At 44.5% G+C, this 22,055-nt stretch overlaps 2 protein-coding genes and 2 non-coding genes across 4 annotated transcripts; 1 reads left to right on the forward strand and 3 right to left on the reverse strand.

Annotated features, from left to right (window-relative positions):
* Positions 1-872: 872 nt before the first annotated feature.
* On the reverse strand, positions 873-3,565 carry SPMAP1 (sperm microtubule associated protein 1). The gene is made up of 3 exons (XM_007465146.1): positions 3,359-3,565; positions 1,892-1,991; positions 873-1,030 (listed from the first exon to the last, which is right to left on the reverse strand). The coding sequence occupies exons 1-3, from the start codon at positions 3,563-3,565 to the stop codon at positions 873-875; spliced, it is 465 nt and encodes a 154-aa protein (XP_007465208.1).
* Positions 3,566-6,219: 2,654 nt separating this feature from the next.
* RPL23 (ribosomal protein L23) lies at positions 6,220-11,375 on the reverse strand. Its single transcript, XM_007465147.1, has 5 exons — positions 11,342-11,375; positions 10,699-10,782; positions 10,273-10,401; positions 6,465-6,578; positions 6,220-6,354 (listed from the first exon to the last, which is right to left on the reverse strand). Exons 1-5 carry the CDS (start codon positions 11,352-11,354, stop codon positions 6,272-6,274), a joined length of 423 nt encoding a protein of 140 aa, XP_007465209.1. The 5' UTR covers positions 11,355-11,375; the 3' UTR covers positions 6,220-6,271.
* A 4,018-nt stretch (positions 11,376-15,393) lies between these two features.
* TRNAC-GCA (transfer RNA cysteine (anticodon GCA)) lies at positions 15,394-15,465 on the reverse strand. Its single transcript has one exon. It is a non-coding gene; the product is annotated as a tRNA-Cys (tRNA).
* A 5,117-nt stretch (positions 15,466-20,582) lies between these two features.
* Positions 20,583-20,654, forward strand: TRNAC-GCA (transfer RNA cysteine (anticodon GCA)). Its single transcript has one exon. It is a non-coding gene; the product is annotated as a tRNA-Cys (tRNA).
* Positions 20,655-22,055: the final 1,401 nt, after the last annotated feature.

Genomic DNA, 22,055 nt, shown 5'->3' on the forward strand with positions numbered 1-22,055 from the left:
GAAAGAGGGGGCAACCAGGATTGAACCAGAGACCTCTTGATTTGCAGTCAGATGCTCTACCTCAGAGATATAACCCCATGGCCTACTGGGACTCTCTTTCTTGTCTATTTATAGTGATTCAATACGAACAGGTTCCACCCACTCCGGAATTCCGGCAAGCTTTGTGTTCTAAAGCTCCACCTCCTTTTCTATCCATCATCTGCTCTGGTTTTCCTCTTCGCCACCAATAAACTGGGTGGGGCACTTGAAAAATGACATGCTGGAAACTAGCTGAAAAGGAAGCTGACATAGCATTAGAGAAAGCTTCCGTATACACGGTATCACTGTGTCAGAATCCTCGGCCCCAGATACACTCTGTTCGTCCCCTGCCTCTTGATGAGTTGAGGGTGGGAAGGAGAAGGAAGATGTCAGTTCTTTCGGATGGGATGGCTCAGGAAAATCAGGAACTCCTTCTCAGGGCAACGAACGCCAATCCCTGTGGCCGCACTGCCTGCTCCGTTCTTGATGGCAACAGTAGCCAGCTTCTGACCTGGGCCGTCCTGATTCCTGAGGAAGAGCTTGGATGAGGGCTTAAGTAGTGTCGTTCCTCCTTATCGCAGCGGCAGGGGAGACCCGAGGCCTGTCCTTTCAAGCCCGGCACTCTGTTTGCATGGAGTTTAAGGCACAGCCCGAGATGCCCTTTCTCCTCCCACCTCCTCCATAGGGTAGGGAAGCCGAGGATGGAGAAACTAGCTTGCCCCCTCCACCAGCCTCAAAGAAGAAACAGCACACTTGGAGACACACACACAAAAGTTTTACTATAAAATAACACTGAGAGTTCATATACACATCTTAGAAATTCAGGTCGAGGAGTGTGAAGAGAAGAGCTGCTGTTAGAAGAGAGGGAATTGGGTGACCTCTCCAAAGACAGATGGGCGCTGGCGGAGGGCTGGGGTGTTCCGGCGATAGCCAAACCGACCATTGAGCCCCTGAGTCGCTTTCAGATTGGCATTATAGTTGTCATGTCCGGTCACCTGCTGGAGGGAATGCCCTTGCGGGACAGAGAGAGAGGCCTGAGCCTGTATTCAGCCCCCTCTTGCTTTCCCCACTCCCATTGGGCTGGTATAGGAGGCCAATCCAGGTATAGTCACTGTGCTCCCATGTCCCAGCTGAACCCTCAATCCTGAAAAGCCAAGGGTTAGTGAGGTGGAGGAGACAGATGGCATCCTGGAAACCAAGCCTCATACTAGGAATAGCATGCAAGGGAGCGTGAATGGTACATGCTGGGACGGGAAGGGCCAGAAATTTCTGGGCTTGGCTGAACTTGCTTTGCTGCCAGGAGAACTGAGAAAATTTCACCCTTGCATCTGACCCAGCTGGAGAAAATTGATGAGCTCAATTTGGCCAGGGGTGCCAGGGGACATGTGACTAGAATGTGGCCAAAGGGTGGTGGAGTTGGGGTGGGAGGAGGGTTCACCCTGCCAGAAAAACAGGTCTCAACTCTCCCTTTTCCTGTTGCTGCGAAATGGGGCCTAGAGAGTGAGCAGGACACAGCCTGCTCTGGGAGCAGTGAGAACACAGGCTTTCGTTGGAAAGAGTAGAATTCCAACCCCAGCGCAGCCCTTCTTAGCAAATCATTTTAACTCCCTAAACCTCAATTTCCCTGGCTGTAACCTGGGGATACTCTGAGGGTAAAAAGCACCTGACATACAGCGGATGCTCCATAACTAATAGGGAGCACGGTGACACCACCTGCTCATGTATGAGAAGAAGCGCTAGAGGATGCAGTCAGACCCTGGGTCTCTTCCCCCAGCCAGGTCTCTTTATGGCCCAGTTTCTCTCTCTGTGGAATGCACACCACTCTTCCTAGGTGGGACCATGGTGAGACTGGAAAGGGAGGTGTGGCACTTGCCTGCCCCTGACCAGTTTCTCCTGTTGAGGTATCTCTGTCCTTGCCCGAAGATATGGAAATAATCCACTATCCAGCCATCCCTTCCTGTACCGCCATGATCCTGAGAATGAGGGATAAAATGCAGAAGACTATCAGTCATGATGCAGAGAGATGCACAGTCCAACCCCTGCCTCCGGGCTTGTTGGAGGGAGGGAGAGGTCACAGCCAGGGGTAACAGGGCCAGACAGATTAAATATACTTAGTGACTTATTGCCTTTCAGGGAGAGGCAGTGTAGCTTGGCAGTTAAGGGCTCAATGTCTAACACCAGAGAGACTGGTTCTAATTCCAGCTCTACCCCTAACAAGCTGTGTGACCTTAGGACAATGACACAGCTTTTTTGGACCTCAATTTCCTCATCAGTAAAATGGCGGGTTGCTTTGAAATTTAAGTGAGATATAAAGGGCCTTCAAATAAAGGGCCTGGCATACTAAAGTTTCAATAAACATGATCTTCATTTAAATGAAAATAATACCTACCACAAATGGTGTCTGTGACGATTAAAGAATACTTACAAAATGGAACATAGAAAATTTCAAAAGTGTGTACACCATATTATTTTTCAAGCTTTTAAACTCTCGAGTTTTCCCCCAGATTCTGGCTCCTTCTGCTATAAAAATCACATGAGTAGACAGCAAACACACACAAACATGGCACACACAGATGTGTGTGTCCATATGCATGTACTGAACACACATGCGCACACACGAACACCCGGGACCACAAAAACTCCCAAGATTTGTTCACAGAATAACCCGCATTAAGTCCTCCTCTCCCTAAGTCACTGACATGTATTATAGACACAAAAATTGGAAGCAAAAGTGTTGAAAGACCTTGGAGCTGAGCCTATAATAGCCTCAAAATCTTTGATCCAGGGGAAGTACTCTGCGGGGGAGGGGCAACATCCACGAGGGAAAAGGCCTGGGGAGAAGCGAGGGCTGCAGAACTTTGGGAGGTTTCCTTCCAGTCAACTCAAACTCACAGAAGGCCGCAGCGAGCGAACCCTCTTGAACTATGACGTCACCGAACCGAGGGCGCCTCACCTAGGCAAGTTCTTTGTCTTTTTACCGATTGTCGGGCTTTTTGAGAATTTGCGGCGGGAAGTCACCCCAAAGGGTGGATCCGTGATGCCAAAAAGGACAACGAAACCCATTTGTTTGGCAGAGGCTTGCAGAAACCCAAAATGAAATCATTCTCAAGTTCAGGCGTGGAAGGTGGTTCTGCGAGCTCAGTGAGCTCGCGCTCAACACCTGTCTCCCGCCTCCGCCAGTTCCCGGGTTTCATTAAGAAAACTGAGAGGGTGCGAGTCGGGGAGCCTCCCTGGTGGTGAGGGCGCTGCCATGAGACGCCCGGATCTGGGAAGTCGGCCCCGCCACGAGGGCCAAGCTCTGCGGGCACAAACGGTGGGGTCCTCCACGGCGCTCCTGTACCTGATCAGTTTTCCGCAAGATGGGCGGAACCACGCGGCTCCGGAAGTACCGGCGGGCGTGGTAGTCCTGCTGCGCGTTGTAGGGTGGAATCGCAGACCAGAGCTTGGGCCTCAAGTGCTCATAGGTGCGGGCCATGGTGCTCACGGCCACTCCATCCAAGATGAAGCTCTTCTCCAGCCACAGGGGACACGCGCAAAAGTGCCCCATCCTAACCACCGCAGCCTCCGAGGGCTTTTCTAGCGGGAGCGGAGGGTCCTATGTGGGGGCTCCCCTGCGCATTGTTACGTTATGTCAAACACCCCTGTGACACAAACCGTATTGTACCCATCCTACGAGGTAGGCTCTCGGGGCTGCGGGGGAAGTTGCTTAAATGGTCCAGAGGTGAGGGATGTCTAGGAGGGAACCATGCAAGAGGAATCAAGAGATTGAAGAGAAGGGGGGTTACTGAATGTGGGCAGTGTTAATGCAGTCGGGCCCAGCTCCCTGTTTTCCTTTTAAGACCAAGGTTCTCTGCTCCCACTTTATTATATATATTTCCCAAACCCAGTTCCCTTGAAAAGCTTGTACCCACAAAGGATCAGAAAGAGCTCAGAAAGCATCTATGTCCAACACTCGTTGTACAGAACTGGAAGTTGAAGCTCAGCAATGTTGGAATATTCCCTAAACCCATTTAGCGGCAGATCCAGAGCCAGAATTCAGATCTCTTTGATTTCCAGTAAACCCACTTAAAGCACTTCTCCCCTCCCCACCCAATTCTTTTCATCAGCTATTCCTCCTCCCGTTAAAATTAAAAACAACAGTAAAAGTTGTATACTTATCAATAAAACAGTAAGTACCACACTTCCCTCTAATATTATGTATATATGATAGGATACAGCAAAACTTGAACAGTGATCTTCCCTAGTTATTGTTGTTACAAGTGATTTTTCCTTCCTTTATATTTTTTACTTCCCAAATTTCCCCCTTGAATAAACTCATATGGATGCTTTACACATCAAAGTGGCTTATACAAATTCCTCTGTGCCTCGCACCAACTGAGGTGCTATTATAATTTTACAGATGAGGCAATAAATCCAGGAATTCTTTTGTTACTATTATACTAGTAACATAAATATTAGATATAATGCAAAGGCACATGTATTAATTAGAAAAAGGTTGCATTATGCCTACACGTAATAATCACCAATCCCAGCATCTCAATACTCAGCATATTTAATCTTTCTACACTATGACAGGCGAGCTCCTAGCAATCAAATTTGAAATTATAGAAGTCTATAATTTGAGCCCATTCTATTAAAACGTGAAGAGAACCTGGAAAGAACATTAGAGGACTTGAGAGGACGAGGGGAAAAAATGACAGGCCCAGCTCTCACCTCACATTTGAGGAAGGCAGTGAGAAATTTCATATTATGCAATGGGATAAAAAAAAGATTCATTTTAAATGGAGTACCTGGGGGCTTCATGTCACATTAAAGACTTGAAATTCACCAGCCTGGAGGATGGGGTAGGGGAGGAAGACCCATCTATTTTACAGACTTTGGAATTTAATATTCCTAAAACCAAGACTGACTCAGTCCAGAGGACTGGTCCTCAATCTTGGCTGCACTTCAGAATCTCTTAGGGAGCTTTAGAAAGTCTTGATGCCGAGCTTCCCTAGTGGCACAGTGGTTAGGACTCCACCTGCCGATGTAGGGGACACGGGTTTGAGCCCTGGTCCAGGGGGATCCCACATGCTGCGGAGCAACTAAGCCCGTGCACCATAGCTGCTGGGCCTGTGCTCTGGAGCCCGTGAGCCACAACTACTGAAGCCCACACGCCTAAAGCCCAAGCTCTGCAACCAGAGAAGCCACAGTGAAAGGCCTGCGCACTGCAACAAAGAGCGGCCCCCCTCCCCGCAAGCAGAGAGCCACGTGCGGCAACAAAGACCCAATGCAGCCAAAAATAATAAAATAAATGAATAAATTTATAGCACTGCTTTCTATTTCTGGTACATCTATCTGAAGGACACCAATCTGAAGTACAAAAGAGAAGGCATCTCACCAAGTGACTATGTGCTATAGGGTCTCCACATACACTCTAATCCTCAGCCTTTCATTGTACCCAATCTTACAGATAAAACAATTTCCAGATACTAGATACCTGGACACAAACTTTAGTGTAAAAATCCTCTTCCAACATCTTTAGGCCAGACTAAAGTGCTCATTTTCCCCAGACCCTGAATGTCACCTAAAACAACTGTCATGGCTTGGGAAAAAAAAAAGCTACAATGTTCAATACCTTCAGGCAGAATTTGCCAGGGCTCATGCCTGTTGTGCTGGCATTCTATCATCTTTTATCCTCAAGCCAGGGTTTGGCAGATATATGACCATCGTGTCAAAATACTTTTGATAGCAAAAAACTTGCAGATATTAACAACTTAGTCATCTTCCATGAGAGCAATTATTATGTGGCAGGTTTTATAAATATAAACTCATTTATGTGCCAACTTACCCAAGGGAAACCTGTTAACTGCAGAAGTGTACACATATAGGTGTGTACCTGGTTCCTACTCACATCACTCCTTGAACTCCATGAGTGTTCAGGATTTGACCATATGCTACCTTATCTCAAATACCTTTCTAACTATAAGGCAGTCACCTGGGATAACCTGTCACCAAGCAGTATCTACCACCTGCAATTTATTTTAAGAACTAAAAAACTCAAGTTTTTACAGCAGAAATTGCAAAGTCCCCAAAGTCTGCACACTGACAGAAGTGCAATGACTGTTTATCTTTTTTTACACATGCCCACAGAAAGTCTGCACTGGGTAGTTTTATTTTACAGAGGGGGTAAGGGTTAGGTGGTGTCAAGAAGAGTGACATGGAGCAAATAATTTTTATTATCATTTTTTTCTTTTACAAATACACCGAAGAATCATGCAATGCTGCCAGCATTGGATGCAATCCTGGGCCACAAGTCTGCACATTCCTTTGCAACTGGTCCTGTGATGGCAGAACCTGCATAAAAGATCAATGATGTGACACATAAGCTCAAAGGGCCCTTTCCTTGTACTCAAATTAAATCATCCAATCTCAAAAGCCTAACAATGATGTGGATTCTTTATTACCTTTCATCTCGCCTTTATTGTTTACTATGACCCCTGCGTTATCTTCAAAATAAAGAAACACACCATCTTTTCTCCGGTATGACTTTCGTTGTCGAATTACCACTGCTGGATGTACTGAGAGGGGGGAAAAAAAAAGCAGCTGTCATTTAACCTGCCAAGTTCCAGTGCCACCACGAGAAAGCAATTTACACCTTGGCTAGCTCTCCAACATTTCCCATTTGGACAGAATGTATACTCATTAGCTTTTCATTTCCTAAAATCAAGTGTGAAAGACAGTGTAAACACCAATCACCCCTTAAGGAAAGACCTTACTCATTTCAAGTCCAAACTGCCTGCATTTCCTTGCAGGTGTAAATCTGTACTTTGGGAGGACAATTAGCAACACACCAGCAGGAAACTTGCTAAGCACTTTCTATACTTTTCCTCACTTCACCCAGGAGGTGGGTACTATTTAAGATCCTAATGTCAGGACTTCCCTGGTGGTCCAGTGGTTAAGACTCTTTGCTCCCAATGCAGGGGGACTGGGTTTGATCCCTGGTCAGGGACCTAGATACTGCATGCCACAAATAGAGATCCCATGTGCCACAATTAAGACTGGGTACAGCCAAATAAATTTTAAAAAGATCCTAATGCCATAGAATTGGGAATGGGACCCTCCTCACACTGAATGAGTGGAGAGGCCAAGCTATTAACTCATTATGCAATATTCCATCCCAATTTATATCAAAACTTCCAAGAACAAACCTTGACCTAAAAATTAGCACTTTATGCCTTTCTAACTGCAGGGCACATGTTTTAAGAGCAAAACCTGGAATTAACCTAAATATCTCATGACACATGCACAGAACAGAACCATTTTAAATGATTATGTACTTCTGTAATTTTTTAATATGCAAGACAATCATTTGTGAAGCAAAAATGGGTTATGGGAAGGTAATGGTCCCATTTACATTGGAAAGTAGGACATAAAATATTAAAAACGATCATTCCTTGGAGGTCTAAGAGCTGGGTAACTGAAATTCAACTTCTATTTCTTATTTAATTAACTCTAGGTTTAACTTTTTGAGGAAATGTTTTCCAGGGTCATAAGTAACTTTTAAAAACCTACCTGTTCCAGGGCTTCCCTGGTGGTACAGTGGTTAAGAATCCGCCTGCCAATGCAGGCGACATGGGTTCTGGTCCGGGAAGATCCCACATGCCGTGGAGCAACTAAGCCCGTGCACCACAACTACTGAGCCCATGCGCTCCAGAGCCCGTGCTCCGCAACAAGGTAAGCCACCACAATGAGAAGCCTGCACGCCGCAACGAAGAGCAGCCCCCGTGCTCGCCGCAACTAGAGAAAGCCTGCGCGCAGCGACAAAGACCCAACACAGCCAAAAATAAATAAATAAAATAAAATTTAAAAACCAACCAAACAAAAAATGCTACCTGCTCCTAAAGTGAACATTTTCCCAGACATTCAAAGCATCTACTGCACTTAAAAGAAAACACGGATTCAAATCCTGACTGACAGTAGCCTGGAGACCTTGAACAAGTTACCTAATCTTCTGGAGTTCAAGTTTTCCTCTTGTAAAGTAGGGATAATAGTTACATTTCCATATTTAATATCAGACACTAGAAATGCAGGATCTTCTAAGGAGAGAGATCCTGGCTATCCTTGAAGCAAGTACTATCTATGTACATAGATGGTCTCTGAGTTTTTTAACAATGGGAAACACACTGAGGGACAGATAATATTGGCTGAGACCCTCCTCCGTTGGACTCTCATCTACTTAGAACAATTTAAATTCTCACAAATGCATCCAGCAAATAAATAAGGCCACACAAATACAGGACTCTGCATTTCCAGTCCTGCAGTCCTGCTCCTTTCCACATTTCTGTATGTTATAATTAAGTCTAAGGCCAGGAGATGTAGCTGATCCTTGAAAAATGAAGGGTTAGGGGCGCCAGCCCTGTGCAGTCTAAGATCCACGTGTAACTTATAGTTGACCCTCTGCATCCACTGATTCAACCAATCTCAGATAGCGTAGTACAGTAATATATTGTGGGGTAAAAAAAACATCTGTAAATGGACGCATGCAGTCCAAACCCACATTGCTCGTTGTTCAAGGGTCAACTGTATTCATTTAGAAGAAAGAAGGACCAAAGAAAAAATTAAGAGTTGGAAAGTCAGAACTATTTTTAAAACCATGAGTGTCCTCTGGTCTGTCCCACAACTGACTGAGACAGACAGCACACCCTGCTGCCACCTCACCCATAGTGATGGACAATTGTTCTGCCCTTCCCTGACAGCTCCCCAGGCCACACATCAGACCCAGCAAGTGTTCTAAGAGGAAAGCCTGTCTAGTTGTATGCTGATCCCAATCAACACACTGATTTATCAATGCTTAAGCACAATGCTTATCCCTTGCCTACCAAGCCCCCTAGTGAATATTAGAGGTCAACAAAGTAAGATTTCTGACCAAAAGGCTAAACACCTAGGGATAGAGTAGGATACAGACCTTCAAAGAGTAACTGTGATACATGGCTGAGACCTGTCACACGTGTACTGCACATTAAGAGGACCTCTCAGGAAAAGCAAAACATCCCAGGCCAGAGACAAACTAAGCAGGCACAGGAGGAAAGTTCAGGAGTTGGAAACTCAAGTACACTGAGTATCAGAAGCTCTAAAGTCAGTCAAGTCAGAAGTGTCTGAGGCCCCCCTCTAACCCATACATGTAGTAGGAAAACTTTTGGGGGTTGTCCACGATTAAGCAATGAGCAGCTCCCTGTTTTAGTTTCTACCAGAAGACATTTAGAAGCAACCATGCCAAACTTCTGACAAGTCACAACCCTGAGTTAATCTCATCTATGTATAATTATTCCTTTTCAAATTAGTAGTTCCTGAAAAGGAAACTTGCCTGAGGTGACTTAAGTCTTAAGGCTGTGATCTCACCTGGTACCACCATGTTCATTTGTAGCCAAGGAGTCAGCAATTAATTAAAAACCTGCTCTCATAGAAGAGACAACCCTAGTAGGGGGCACAGCAAAAATCTGAGGCACAAAAGAAGGGATTTAAGTTGGAACAAAAAAACCAATAACTAAAAGGAGAGCTGGGGAAAGAACTATGTGGATGGACTGTAAATCCCAGAAGGACAGAGCTTTTGTTTCTATAGGTATAAATATGTGAGGTGGTCTGTTAACTATCGGCTGAACTTGCTGGACTGTAAATCCCAGAAGGACAGAGCTTTTGTTTCTATAGGTATAAATATGTGAGGTGGTCTGTTAACTATCGGCTGAACTTGCTGGGGATGGCAGGGTAAATATGCAGAGCCCCTAGCTTACTTTGGAAGCCAACTAAGAACTTAACTGGGGGGTGGGGGGGTGGGGGCGGTGGTAGATGAATTGGGAGATGAGGATTGACATACATACACTATCAATACTATGTGAAAAATAGATAACTAATGAGAATAACTAATGAACTGTACAGCACAGGGAACTCTACTCAATGCTCTGCGGTGACCTAAATTGGAAGGAAATCCAAAAAAGAGGGGATATATGTATACGTATAGCTGATTCACTTTGCTGTGCAGTAAAAACTAACACAACATTGTAAATAAAGCAACTATACGCCAATAAAAATAAAAGAATGGTCTTTAAGACAGCAAGAATAGAACTTTAACTGCAGATTATCTCACACTGCCTCTCAAAGAAAATCAAGCTTTAAGAGGCCCTGAAAAATGGTAAAACTACTGTTCTATTTTCCAGTAGAGGGAGAAGTCCTTCAACTGTCCACAGACCAAAAGGAGGATTTGGTCTCTCTACTGACCCTTCTTTCTGAGCTCTGGTTTGCCTTTCTTGACTGTGGCCATCACCATGTCACCCACACCAGCAGCAGGAAGTCTATTCAGTCGTCCCTTGATCCCCTTCACAGAGATGATATACAGATTTTTGGCTCCTATACAAGGAAGTAAACAAAAGAAAGTTTTTTTGAGGGCCTGTTAGGCAGTTCTGCATTTCCCCAACACCTCCAAGGCCTCCCCCTCCACACACACTCCCAAGAAGTTAGTCCTCCCCCAGGTGGAACACCTTGTCACACCACCGATTGAAGCAAAACAACACAACATGCTGCCGCTTCACCCAAAAGCGGTGTTTTCACTCTGCCCTTTCTTGACGGCTCAGTGGGTCATTAGCAAAAGGCCCACTGAGTGCTTTTAAAAGGGGCAGTTTGGCAGAGTGCAGCCGAAGGTCTCACCTGTGTTGTCAGCACAGTTGATCACGGCTCCAACCGGAAGACCCAAGGAAATCCGGAATTTCGCACCAGAGGACCCACCACGTCCTGTAAGTAAGAAGGGAATCAGGAGAGGTCGCTTCACATTTTTAAGCTATATATTCATTCGCATGTGCTTCGGGGAGCGGTGCACCGTAGTTTCGCTCTTTCTAGGACTCCTTATCCCCTCCCCATGTGCCACCCAGTTCTCAAGGCAAAGAGCCAATTCCTCACTCTTAGCACATTACATTGAGATTAAGGGACCTGGACGACTCAATTCTCGATCCAACTTTTGCACCACGTAATTCTTCCTACAAGGCGGGAGACCGCACAAGTCGCCCACTCTGGGGATTAAGCCAGTCCAACTCCAACCCCATTACTGAAGCGCTAGGCGCGGAGTGAACCCGCGGGATTCGGCCAAGAATCACGACTGGATCCTGCGAACTCAACCCTCCAGGCCCTCACGTCACTTTCGGGGGCTCTCACGGTGCTCTTGCGGTGTCCCTCCCCTCCCTCTCCGGCCCGGAGCAGAGCAAAGCGTCCCAGCTGCCCATGGCCGCCGTTCCCGGCGAGGCCAGCAGCCACCTCGCGACAGATGGCGAAGGATCTCCCAAAGCCAAAAATTCACCTCGCTTCGACATCTTGAACGCCGGAAAGGGACAAAAAGGAAGTAGGTATAAAGGACACTGAGATCTGAACTCCAACGCCCCGCCCAATATGGTCACGTGACCAGGGTTTGTTCAATCCGCCTCTCTTCCCCAGGGCGCGGTCTTCTTACGTCATAAATCCTGGACATAGCGTAGAACTCTCGCTGTGAAGTGGGCGGAGGAGTGGCTGAGGGCTGCAGGAGTGTGCGTGGTACCCAGTGTACGCTGAATACGAACTCGAAAGCAGTTGTTTGGGACACAGAAACATTGGTTTAATGTATCGGAAAACCTCTCTGAGCACTAAGTATGTGCCAGGGACTTCGATGGACGCTAGAGGTTCAGAAATTATTAAACGGTCTGTGCTGTATAGGGCCCTCCAAAGAGCACACGGCGTCGGGGGCTAGAGGGAAAGCAGATAATTCCATATGTGTGTGCTTGGTCCCATACCCATCTGTATTTTAGACATCTTGCTTTATTCATTACTCCTTTCGAGGCTTCAACTTCTCCCATTCTTCGGACTTCTTTCTGTCGATATATTCATTCAAATATTTATTAAACGGCTACTTTATGCCAGATTCTGTTCTGGGCATACGCTAGACTACATGAGAGAACAAAACAGATCAACATTCATGCCCTGTGGAGCTTACATTCAGCCAGGGTGGCGGTGAAGGTGGATATTAGATACTAAGCCATAGACGTAGTAATTGCAGTATGTTAGATGGTGATAAGTACTATGAAAACAAAAGTAGAAAAAAGTAAGAGGGATCTGGAAGTGGGAGGAGAGGCAGATTGCATTTCAAAATAGAATGATCAGTGTGGGCTTCATGGAAGAAGTTGACATTAGTGCAAAGATTTTTAAGGTGAGGGAGCTAGCAATACGACTGTCTAGGGAAGAGCAGTCCAGATAGAGTCATCAACCAATGAAAGACCCTAAGGTGAGATTGTGCCTGAACAATGTGAACATTACTATGTCACTCTGCTGAAAATCCTCCAATGGTTTCTGTACTCTTAGAATCAAAGTTAAAATCCATATCACAGCATACTAGGCCCTGATCTGGCATTGTCCTACCTCTTTTTTTTTTTTTTTGCGGTACGCGGGCCTCTCACCTCTGTGGCCTCTCCCGTTGCGGAGCACAGGCTCCGGACGCGCAGGCTCAGCGGGCATGGCTCACGGGCCCAGCCACTACGTGGCATGTGGGATCCTCCTGGACCAGGGCACGGACCCGTGTCCCCTGCATCGGTAGGCGGACTGTCAACCACTGCGCCACCAGCAAAGCCCTGTCCTACCTCTTAACCTCATCTTGCACCGTGCTCTGTCTTGCTCTGCAGGGTTGACGTTTTGGTCCCAGATACCATCCATGCTCCTGAATACCCATAGGCCTCACACATGCTTGGAATACTCTACCCTGCCTACCCATATCATGTATTTCACATGTACTGATTTTTCAGATCTCAGCTTAAATATCTTTTCCTTAGGGAAATTCTACCCTGACCTCTCTTACATAGTATTTTTCCTTCTTACTACTTATTTCAATTCTTCAATATATATTTGATGACTTTGTTGAATAACGATCCCCCCCCAACTAGCCTATATGCTCCATTGAAGGCTGAGTCCATGTTCTCCTTTGTGTTCAGTGGTATATCCCCAGCATTCAGCATAGGGCCTGGCTCAGTAAATACATGCTGAATGGTTGCTGAACAAATGAAGAAGTCTACCTCTATGGTCTCCATACGTCAGCATCCTTGTGTGAAGGAATTTTTATTCATCTGTGGCAAAATTAGAAATATTTGGAAAACACAGTGTTTCTTATAAAGCTCCATTTGCTCAATTTAAAGGACTGCCTATTATTCTGGGATTATCTTCTTTCATCTTTCTTGTTAAAAATGTTCCTTTTGGGTTTCCCTGGTGGCGCAGTGGTTGAGAGTCCACCTGCCGATGCAGGGGACACGGGTTTGTGCCCCGGTGCGGGAAGATCCCACGTGCCACAGAGCGGCTGGGCCCATGAGCCATGGCCGCTGAGCCTGCGGGTCGGGAGCCTGTGCTCCGCAACGGGAGAGGCCACAACAGTGAGAGGCCTACGTACCGCAAAAAAAAAAAAAAATTGAAAAAAATTCCTATGTCAACTGTCAACTTTCTACCATCCCAACACTGCCCTTTTTTTTTTCTTTGTAATTCCAGTGGTCCATGAAAACCAAAGGTCTGGGAATGATCTGTCTCTATTTCCTTACTTCCTGCATGCACATGTTCCTTGAACCCCTGTAGTGTAGTTTATGTCCTCACTACATGACTGAAATTATACTAGAAAGGTCACCATGACCTACTCTTTCCAAAATCTAAGGACCCTCCTCAGTCTTTATCTTACTTGACCTCACAACGTTTCACACTGGGGTCCTTCCCATCTTCTTGACACTCTTCACCCATGGCTTCCATGATGCTAATAATAATAGAAATTACTATTTTTGGAGTGCTACTAAGTACCAGTCATTGAGTTAAGCATTTTACAGGAATGTGACTTCTTGAATCCTCCCCACAACCCTGTGATTTAGGTATTATTATTCTCATTTTTCAGATGAGAAAACTGAGAAATAGAAAAGTTAAGCCGTGTGTCCAAGATCACACAGGTCATGAAAGGTAGAGATGGAGTGGCACCCTGAGTCTGGCTGATTCCAAAGCACAGGCTCTAAGCCACTCTGTTGTATTGCTGTCTCCTCCTTACTCATTGTCCCTTCTCAGTGTATTTCCCTGAGTGATCACACCACCCAGTAGCTTCCATTACCATCAATATGCTGAGAACCCACAAGTCTGTATCTCCAGCCCAGACATTTCTGCTTAGCTCTAGCCAATGTATGGAACCAATGACTGGGACACCTCCACCCCACAGGCACTTCAAACCTGACGTCCAAAGCCGAAATCATGATTTTCCCAGAAATTTTGCTTTTCTGCCTATATTAGTTGTCTTGGTTGGTGCTACTAATTTTTCTGTCCATGCATCTAAAAGTCTGCCCTTGGTTCAAGGCTATTGCAACAGCCTCCAAATGGTCTGTCCATAACCTCTGGTTGCTTAAAAGCCTGTACTGGCCCTCTAGTGCCTATGGAATAAAGTCCAAGCTCCTTAGCATAGCATTGGAGTCTCTTCCTGAAATGGCTTACCTTCTCCCTGGACTCATCTCCCATCACCTCGCCTCTTACACTTCACACTCCAGAAACACCAAACTGCCTAGGATTTCAGGACTCTTTCTTGCTTTATCCACTACACGTTCTTCAAAACTCTTTTCGATGTCATGTATTTTTGAACAAGCTGTCTCTTCCCTGTGCCATTTCACAACCCCAGCATGCTCTTCCCCAAACCACCTCTTTACTTAGAGCAGTCATTCTCAGATATCTTTGTCTGAACATTCTTTACATTCTTAAGTTATTGAGAACTCCAAAGAGGTTTTGTTTATACAGTTATATCTATTGACATTTACCAGATTAGAAATTTAAATTGTGAAATGTTTAAGGTAATAAATCCACTACCTGTTAAAATACATAACATTTTAAAATGAAAAAGAACTGTATTTAAATTTTAAAAATAATGAGAAGAGTAGCTTTGCTTTACGTTCTTTTAGAACTCCCTTTAATATCTGGCTTAATGAAAGGCAGCTGGATTTTCATGTTTCCACATTTACTCTGTTGTGACATCATGTAGCCTCTGGAAAGCTCCACTGTACTCATGAATGGATAAGAATGAAACAGGTAAGTAACAAAGTATGAAATAAATTCTTTTTTCCTACGTAGAAATTGTCTGACAGGCAGACCTCCAAGAATTCAACTCCCCAACCACAGACTGGGAACCATTGACATATAGAGATAGAGAACACAGGAAATTCCTTTGCGCGTTGACCTCATTAGAATATAAAATCCACGATGTTGTAGTTTATTACTTTTTGTATTTCCAGAAAACACTCAAGAATGACCAAATATTCGCTTGGTTAGTACCTCCTTTCTTTTCTACTCTCTTTGGGATGACTTAAGGTTTAAAAGGAGAGCACTAGGGGGCACCCGGATTTGAACCGGGGACCTCTTGATCTGCAGTCAAATGCTCTACCCCTGAGCTATACCCCCTCTGTTGGCAAAGAAGAGATTACAGCTTATTTGTAGTGTTTACTGACCAAACAGTGCATTGGCGATTAACAGTAGTTTGATACGTATGACCAATTGTTTCAGGTTTCCTGGGGTGATGCTAAAGAACCAAGAGAAAAGGCAATTCGCACCCAGGTGGTAGAAGGGGAGGGCGAAGTCCAGTCTGAGCTGGGCTTGAAGGTGCTGTGGGGTGTGCGATGGGATTTCTCTCCTTCAACAACAACAACCTCTTGTACCTCTGGCATCTTGGAATTCTTTAAGTCTAATTTCCATCCTCCCTGCCTGCACCCCGAGCTGCATTGGATCCCCAGCCTGTGCTTTGCACAGGAGAGGAAGTGCTTCCCTTCCCAAGACACCCCTGCTCTTGTACCAGACGTGCCCGCAGTATCTCCATTCTCTCCAGCATCTTCAGTCTCTTCCACTCGCTTGGCTCCTTCAAACATCAACAGGTTTTCCCTAGACTGGAAAATCTTCCCTTTAGCTGTTATCGCCTGTCCATTTCTTCTTCCTCACTACCAATTTTTAAGAAAGTCTGTGACTTCATTTCTCTCCTTATCAACAAGCTGTCTCCCTAGTTCTGTTACTCTCTACATTTACTTTCTCGACTGTCAGGTATTTTTTTCCCCTGTGAGTATGTATCTTGTTTCTCCAACTAGACTGTAAGTTCCTTGAGGGCAGGGATCAGGTTGCATTCCTTTTTGTATTCCCCACAGTGGCACAGTGCCTGGTTCACTATAAGCCCTGGGTGGTACCTATCAGCCAAACCTAATTAAACTCAACTGTGGCATTCTACCAAGCTTGCACCCAAGCAGCAAAATGTTGTTAGGAGAGAGCTCAGAAGTCTGGGTTGCTCCACCAGTCTCAGACAGTCTCCCTGTTTATTACTCTTCCACCACTGACTGACTGGGTTCACTTTCTCACTCTCTAAAATGACTATTTCACATACGTTCTCCAGTCTCAAACCTTCTTATCTTTCCTCCTCAGAGAGTGCTGAAGAGCTGGCCTCTTCCTTTTTGGAGAAAGTCAGAATCAGTCAGGAGCAGGGTTGTGCTGATAAATGGCTAACGACTGGCTCCAGGGGACCTGATTTTTAGCATTTGCCAATTCCCATAGTGCAGATTCGCCCACCTGTTAATTTCCAGTGAAGTCAACTTGCTTTAAACATTCCTGAAAATTTAACAATTGGTTCTCGCAAGCCGGTATGAGTCGAATCCAGCGCACTTCTGGGATTGACTCCCTCTTTCACCAGCTACCAACTATACACTGACAACTCCCCAAGTTATGTTTCCAACCTAGACATTTCCCTGAACTTCAGAATTAACTGGATCTCCACCTGCATACTTAACATCTCCACTTAAATGTCTACAGGGCACCTCAAACTTAGCATATTGACCTCATACTAGAATGTGAAGTCTATGAGGATAGGAGGTTGTACTTTATTACGTTCTGTTTCAGAGCTTTAAAAAGAAACTCTTGAGGGTTTTGTTTTTGTTTTTGTTTTTGTTTTTCCTAAACTTACTCCTTTCTCAGTTCTCTATCTCAGGAAACCACATCCACCCAGATAGTGAAGACAAAAAAGAAGAGTTATTCTTTTTTAAAAAAATTATTTTATTAAAGTATAGTTGGAGAATTAAAGGGAGTGGGTGTCGGAGGCAGAGGTTCTGAAGTTCACGACTCCCAGAAGGGAAGGGGAATGAAAGGCTCTCGGTGAAGGACTCCTCAGAGTCTTTCTATCCTGATGACAGCGTGACTCTTTGCAGAGAGCAGCAGTGACAGCTCTGGAATGTCTAGGGAGAGGAAGGGCTTAGTGACCAGAGTCTGCTGGCAGCACAGGATCCTAGGTCCAGAACCCTTCAGATCAACTTACCAATAAGTTCACTATGTAAAACAGTTAAATTTGGTTCAAATGGGGAAGGATGAGAGTTATTCCAACCTGGCAGCACTCCCTACCCCCATTCCCCCCCTCCCTACAGGAGAGGCTCCAGGGAGTACTTTGAAAACCATTGGAAAAATTCTCCTCATAAATGACTTGAAATGCCATGTCTGTAATATGCTACATTAAATTTTTTTACCCATTCCAATTATTTTTCTATTTTTCTGCCAATCTCATACTTTAATTAATTTAGAGCCTAAGAGCTTTGTAATATAACAAAGGAAGAAATTGTAATGTCTAATAAATAAGTAAAATAACATAATAATAATAATAATAATGTTTTTTTGGGGGGCCGGCATATTAGTGTATTTCTTTAAAATAATGTCTACTATTGGCAAGATTTGACTAGATACCTTCAACATAGAGATTCACTTGGTAAAACTATATATTGATCAATAAAAAAAATAAATATAGTTGATTTACAATTTTGTGTTAGTTTCAGGTGTACAGCAAAGTGATCCAGTTATACATATATTTTAATATATTTTTTCATATTCTTTTCCATTATGGTTTATTACAGGATACTGAATATAGTTCCCTGTGCTACATAGTAGGACCTTGTTGTTTATCCATTCTATATATAATAGTTTGCATCTGCTAATCTTAAACTCCCAAGCCATCCCTCCCCTGCTCCTTGGGCAACCACAAGTCTGTTCTCTATGTCTGTGAGTCTGCTTCTGTTTCCTAGGTAAGTTCATTTGTGTCATATTTTAGATTCCACAAATAAGTGATATCATATGGTATTTGTCTTTCTGTTTCTGATTTTACTTAGTATGGTAATCTCTAGGTCCATCCATGTTGCTGCAAATGGCATTATTTCATTCTTTTTTATGGCTGAGTAGTATTCCATTGTATATATGTACCACATCTTCTTTATCCATTCATCTGTCGATGGACATTTAGGTTGTTTCCATGTCTTGGCTATTGTGAATAGTGCTGCTATGAACACGGGGGTGCATGTTTCTTTTTGAATTATAGCTTTGTCCAGATATATGCCCAGGAATGGGATTGCTGGATCATATGGCAACTCTATTTTTAGTTTTTTGAGGAACCTCCATACTGTTTTTCATAGTGGCTGCAGCAATTTACTTTCCCACCAACAGTGACTCTAAAGAAGAGTCATTCTTGATTCTTCTCTTTTCCTCATCTTTCTCAAGCCATCCAGTGTACAGGAAGGACATGGCTCCCCTGCCATGGTCAATCTGGATGCCTGCTCTCCTCTCTAGCTCTGCTGTTCCCCCTGTGATAAGCTAAAAAATGGGCCTCCAAATATGTCCACATCCCAAGGCCCTTGTGAATATGTTACCTTACATAATAAAAGGGACTTTCTAGATGTGATTAAGGGTCTTGGGTTGGGGACATTATCCTGGATTATCTGAGTAATCAGAAGAGTCCTTATAAGAGGGAGGCAGGAGGATCAGAGTCAGAGACGGAGAGACGTGAGGATAGGAGCAGAGATCAGAAGGTGAGGAGATGCAAGCCTGGCTATGAAGATGGAGGAAGGGGCCATGAGCCAAGAAATGCTGGCGGACTCTACAACCTACAAAAGTCAAGGAAACTGATCCTACTCTAAAGCCTCCAGAAGAAATGCGGGCATACCAGCACCTTGATTTTAGTCCAGTGAAATTGATTTTGGAATTCTGACCTCCAGAACTGTAAGGTAATAATACATTTGTATTGTTTTAAGCAAATAAGTATGTGGTAATTTGTTACAGCAGCAACAGGAAACTAATACGTCACTGTTGTCTCAGACATCGCTACCATCTCTCACTTGCACTGTTGCAATAGAATCCTACCTAACCTCTCTCTCTCTCTTTTTAAAAATTTTATTGTGTCCACTTTTCTTCTTTTCCTTTATTGTGGTATAAGAACACTTAACATGAGATCTACCCTCTTAATGGATTTTTAAGTGTACAATACAATGCTGTTAACTATAGGCACAATGTTCAACAGCAGCTCTCTAAGACGTATTCATGTGGTATAACTGAAACTGTGTACGCATTGATTAGCAACTCCCAATTTCTCTCTCCTCATCCCTGGCAACCACCATTCTACTCTCTGCTTCTATAAGTTTGATTGTTTTAGGTACCTCATGTAAGTAGAATCATGCAGTATTTGTCCTTCTATGATTGGCTTATTTCACTTAGCATAATGTCCCCTGTTGTCGCATATTGCAAAACTTCCTTCTTTTGAAGGCTGAATAGTAATTCCATTGTATGTATTCTCTGTTTCTATTCTTCACTCCCTGTAAATCTCCCCCACAATAGCGTGAATGATCATTTCCAGTCCCTCTGCTCAAAACTGTCCAACGGCTGACTTTTCATCCATTTGGAATAAAATCCAAACTCCTTACTTGGGCCTATAAGGCTCTCTGGCTACGTCTCCAGCTCTCTGGAATCACTCTCCCCTGTTTCATGTTCCTCCAGCTACTCTGGCCCTAGGGCCTTTGCAGTGGCCATTTCCTTTAGCTGGAATGCCTGCCCCTGACAGATGGGCTGGGCAAATGGCTGTCTCTTTCATATCATCCACATCTTAACTCCAAACTCACCTGCAAAGAAAAGTTTTCCATGACTATCCACCTTGAAATACCCCCCTGGACCTCCCTAAGACACCGTCTTGTTTTTCATTTTAGTCACTTCCCTTATTACTACTGGGCATTTCCTTGTTTATTCATTTGTTCATTTGTTTCTATTCTGACTCCACTAGATTTTAAACTCAGTGAGACTGAGAACCTGTGTGTCTTTCTATTTGAAAGTATGTTCTGCACTTAAAGTGGGGCACATAGTAGTTGCTCCATAAAAAGAGAGAGGGACCACTAGAGAATACAGCCCAGGAAAGTCTCTCAGTGGAGATGTCTGTTCAGCTGGTGTTTGCATTCTTTTTAGAGAGACCAGGGGAAAGGATTCTCTATTCAGTTTTGCAAGAAGCTCTTCTCTGACTTCTTAGGGTGAAGAGATGAGTGGGATTGTGGATAAAGAATTGAACCTAGAAAAGGCTGATTGGTACCTAAGTTCACATGTTTTCAAAATTCCACGTTTTTAGTCTTTTTAAACTCGTTATTACTAAATTCAGTATCATGTAACAAGAAGAAACTAATTTTGGATATTTTCAGAAGGAAAAATTTGGAATGGATTTAAAAAGAATTTACCAACATTCTTTCTGTAGAGGGGGTATAGCTCAGTGGTAGAGCATTTGACTGCAGATCAAGAGGTCCCCGGTTCAAATCCGGGTGCCCCCTTGCCTACCTGTATATTTTTCACAGCCACTCAGGTTAACCGCGAATAACTCAGGAGTCTGAGGTTTCTGAATCCAGGATCCAAAGAGGATCCTGGAGATCCTCTTGCACCTGGTGAATTTTTTCTCTCCCCAGAAGTCGCACAGGGGTGACTCTACCATGTTTCAACTGAATACCTCCACTCAGTGGCAAGAAGGCTGAGCAGGCAGAAAGAAGGCTGAGACCATTCCAGTCCCTGAGACCCTTCAAGACATATTGGTTTAATGTTAATTACAGTTTCTTTGCGGGGGTGGGTGGGTGATGGAATGTTGGGGCGGGGCAATATTATTTTGCCTAGTTCATACTCTGACCAGGCAGATTAGAAGAGAATCCAAGTTCAGAAGGTTTATATAGTGGAGAAGTTTAATGGGACACAGCATAGATGTAAGAAGGAGGGTGAAAGTGGACAGCTTTCTCCTTCTTTATATTAGTTCAAAGGCAGGGCTTTGGCCCGTTACACCTACAGGTGGTGAGATTGAGGCCTGGTGTCCAGGAAAGGGGTGAAAAATTAGTTATTTCTCAGGTCTGGGCTTTGCACCGCACAGCAGATCTGTTTGATCGCCATGTCCAGCTTCGCGACGCATCGCACAGTAATGGGAGCCGTGGGGAAAAATGTATTCGAGTAGTATTCCCCCGGGGCCCCGAGGGCTGACACAACCAAATTCCGAGTTTAAAATATCACAACTGCCCCCTGTCTGAGGAAGCATGCCTCTCCCACTATCCTTTCTTTTTCCTTTTTTTGGGCAAAACCTAGTCGAGAGGCCTTGCTCCCTTCTCGTTTTCCTCGGATCCAACAGTGATACTGTCAGTCATGCAGCCAATAGATATCTGTCCCCGTCTTTAGGTTATGAAACTTGATGGCCTTTTATTATTTGTTCAGTGGTTCTCAAAGTGTGGTCCGGCAGCATCAGCATTCCCTGGGAACTTGTTGAAAATGCACATTCTCGGGGTTCCACTCCAGGCCAAGAGAATCAGAAACCGGGAGGTGCTTTAACAAACTCTCCAGGTAATTCTGACGCAAGCTCAAGTTTGAGAACCACTACATTAGTTTATATCAGTTTACATCCGGATGTAACTTTATTTTTGTAAATTAAAGGAACTTTTGGGTCGGCATTGGCCATTTCCACGTTCTCGAAGTGCTTTCACTCTGCCGACGGCATGCGCCTGTCACCTGTAATAAAGAAAGTTTAAGTTGGAGAAAGTCTGTGTCTGTGGGTTTCCTTCCCTTGACCCAGCCCCACCCAAAACTGAACACGAACTTGGGGGAGTCTTGTCCCTTGAACCAGCTCCTGGAACTGCCTGACACCCCTGAGGCTGCCAGCGGTGACCGCAGAAATCCTGATACCGCTGGCGTGGGTGGTGGGG

The sequence above is a fragment of the Lipotes vexillifer genome, unplaced genomic scaffold (genome assembly GCF_000442215.2).
Source record: "Lipotes vexillifer unplaced genomic scaffold, Lipotes_vexillifer_v1.1 scaffold591, whole genome shotgun sequence".
Taxonomy (NCBI): domain Eukaryota; kingdom Metazoa; phylum Chordata; class Mammalia; order Artiodactyla; family Lipotidae; genus Lipotes; species Lipotes vexillifer.

Coding starts and splice junctions, on each gene's coding strand:
- SPMAP1 (XM_007465146.1), bottom strand. CDS start 3,565: ATGGGGCACTTTTGCGCGTGTCCCCTGTGGCTGGAGAAGAGCTTCATC. Junction 1,992..3,358: donor TCTTGCGGAAAACTGATCAG/GTACAGGAGCGC, acceptor CCTCATTCTCAG/GATCATGGCGGTACAGGAAG. Junction 1,031..1,891: donor GAGAAACTGGTCAGGGGCAG/GCAAGTGCCACA, acceptor CTGTCCCGCAAG/GGCATTCCCTCCAGCAGGTG.
- RPL23 (XM_007465147.1), bottom strand. Junction 10,402..10,698: donor CAACTGTGCTGACAACACAG/GTGAGACCTTCG, acceptor TTCCTTGTATAG/GAGCCAAAAATCTGTATATC. Junction 6,355..6,464: donor CAATAAAGGCGAGATGAAAG/GTAATAAAGAAT, acceptor TCTTTTATGCAG/GTTCTGCCATCACAGGACCA.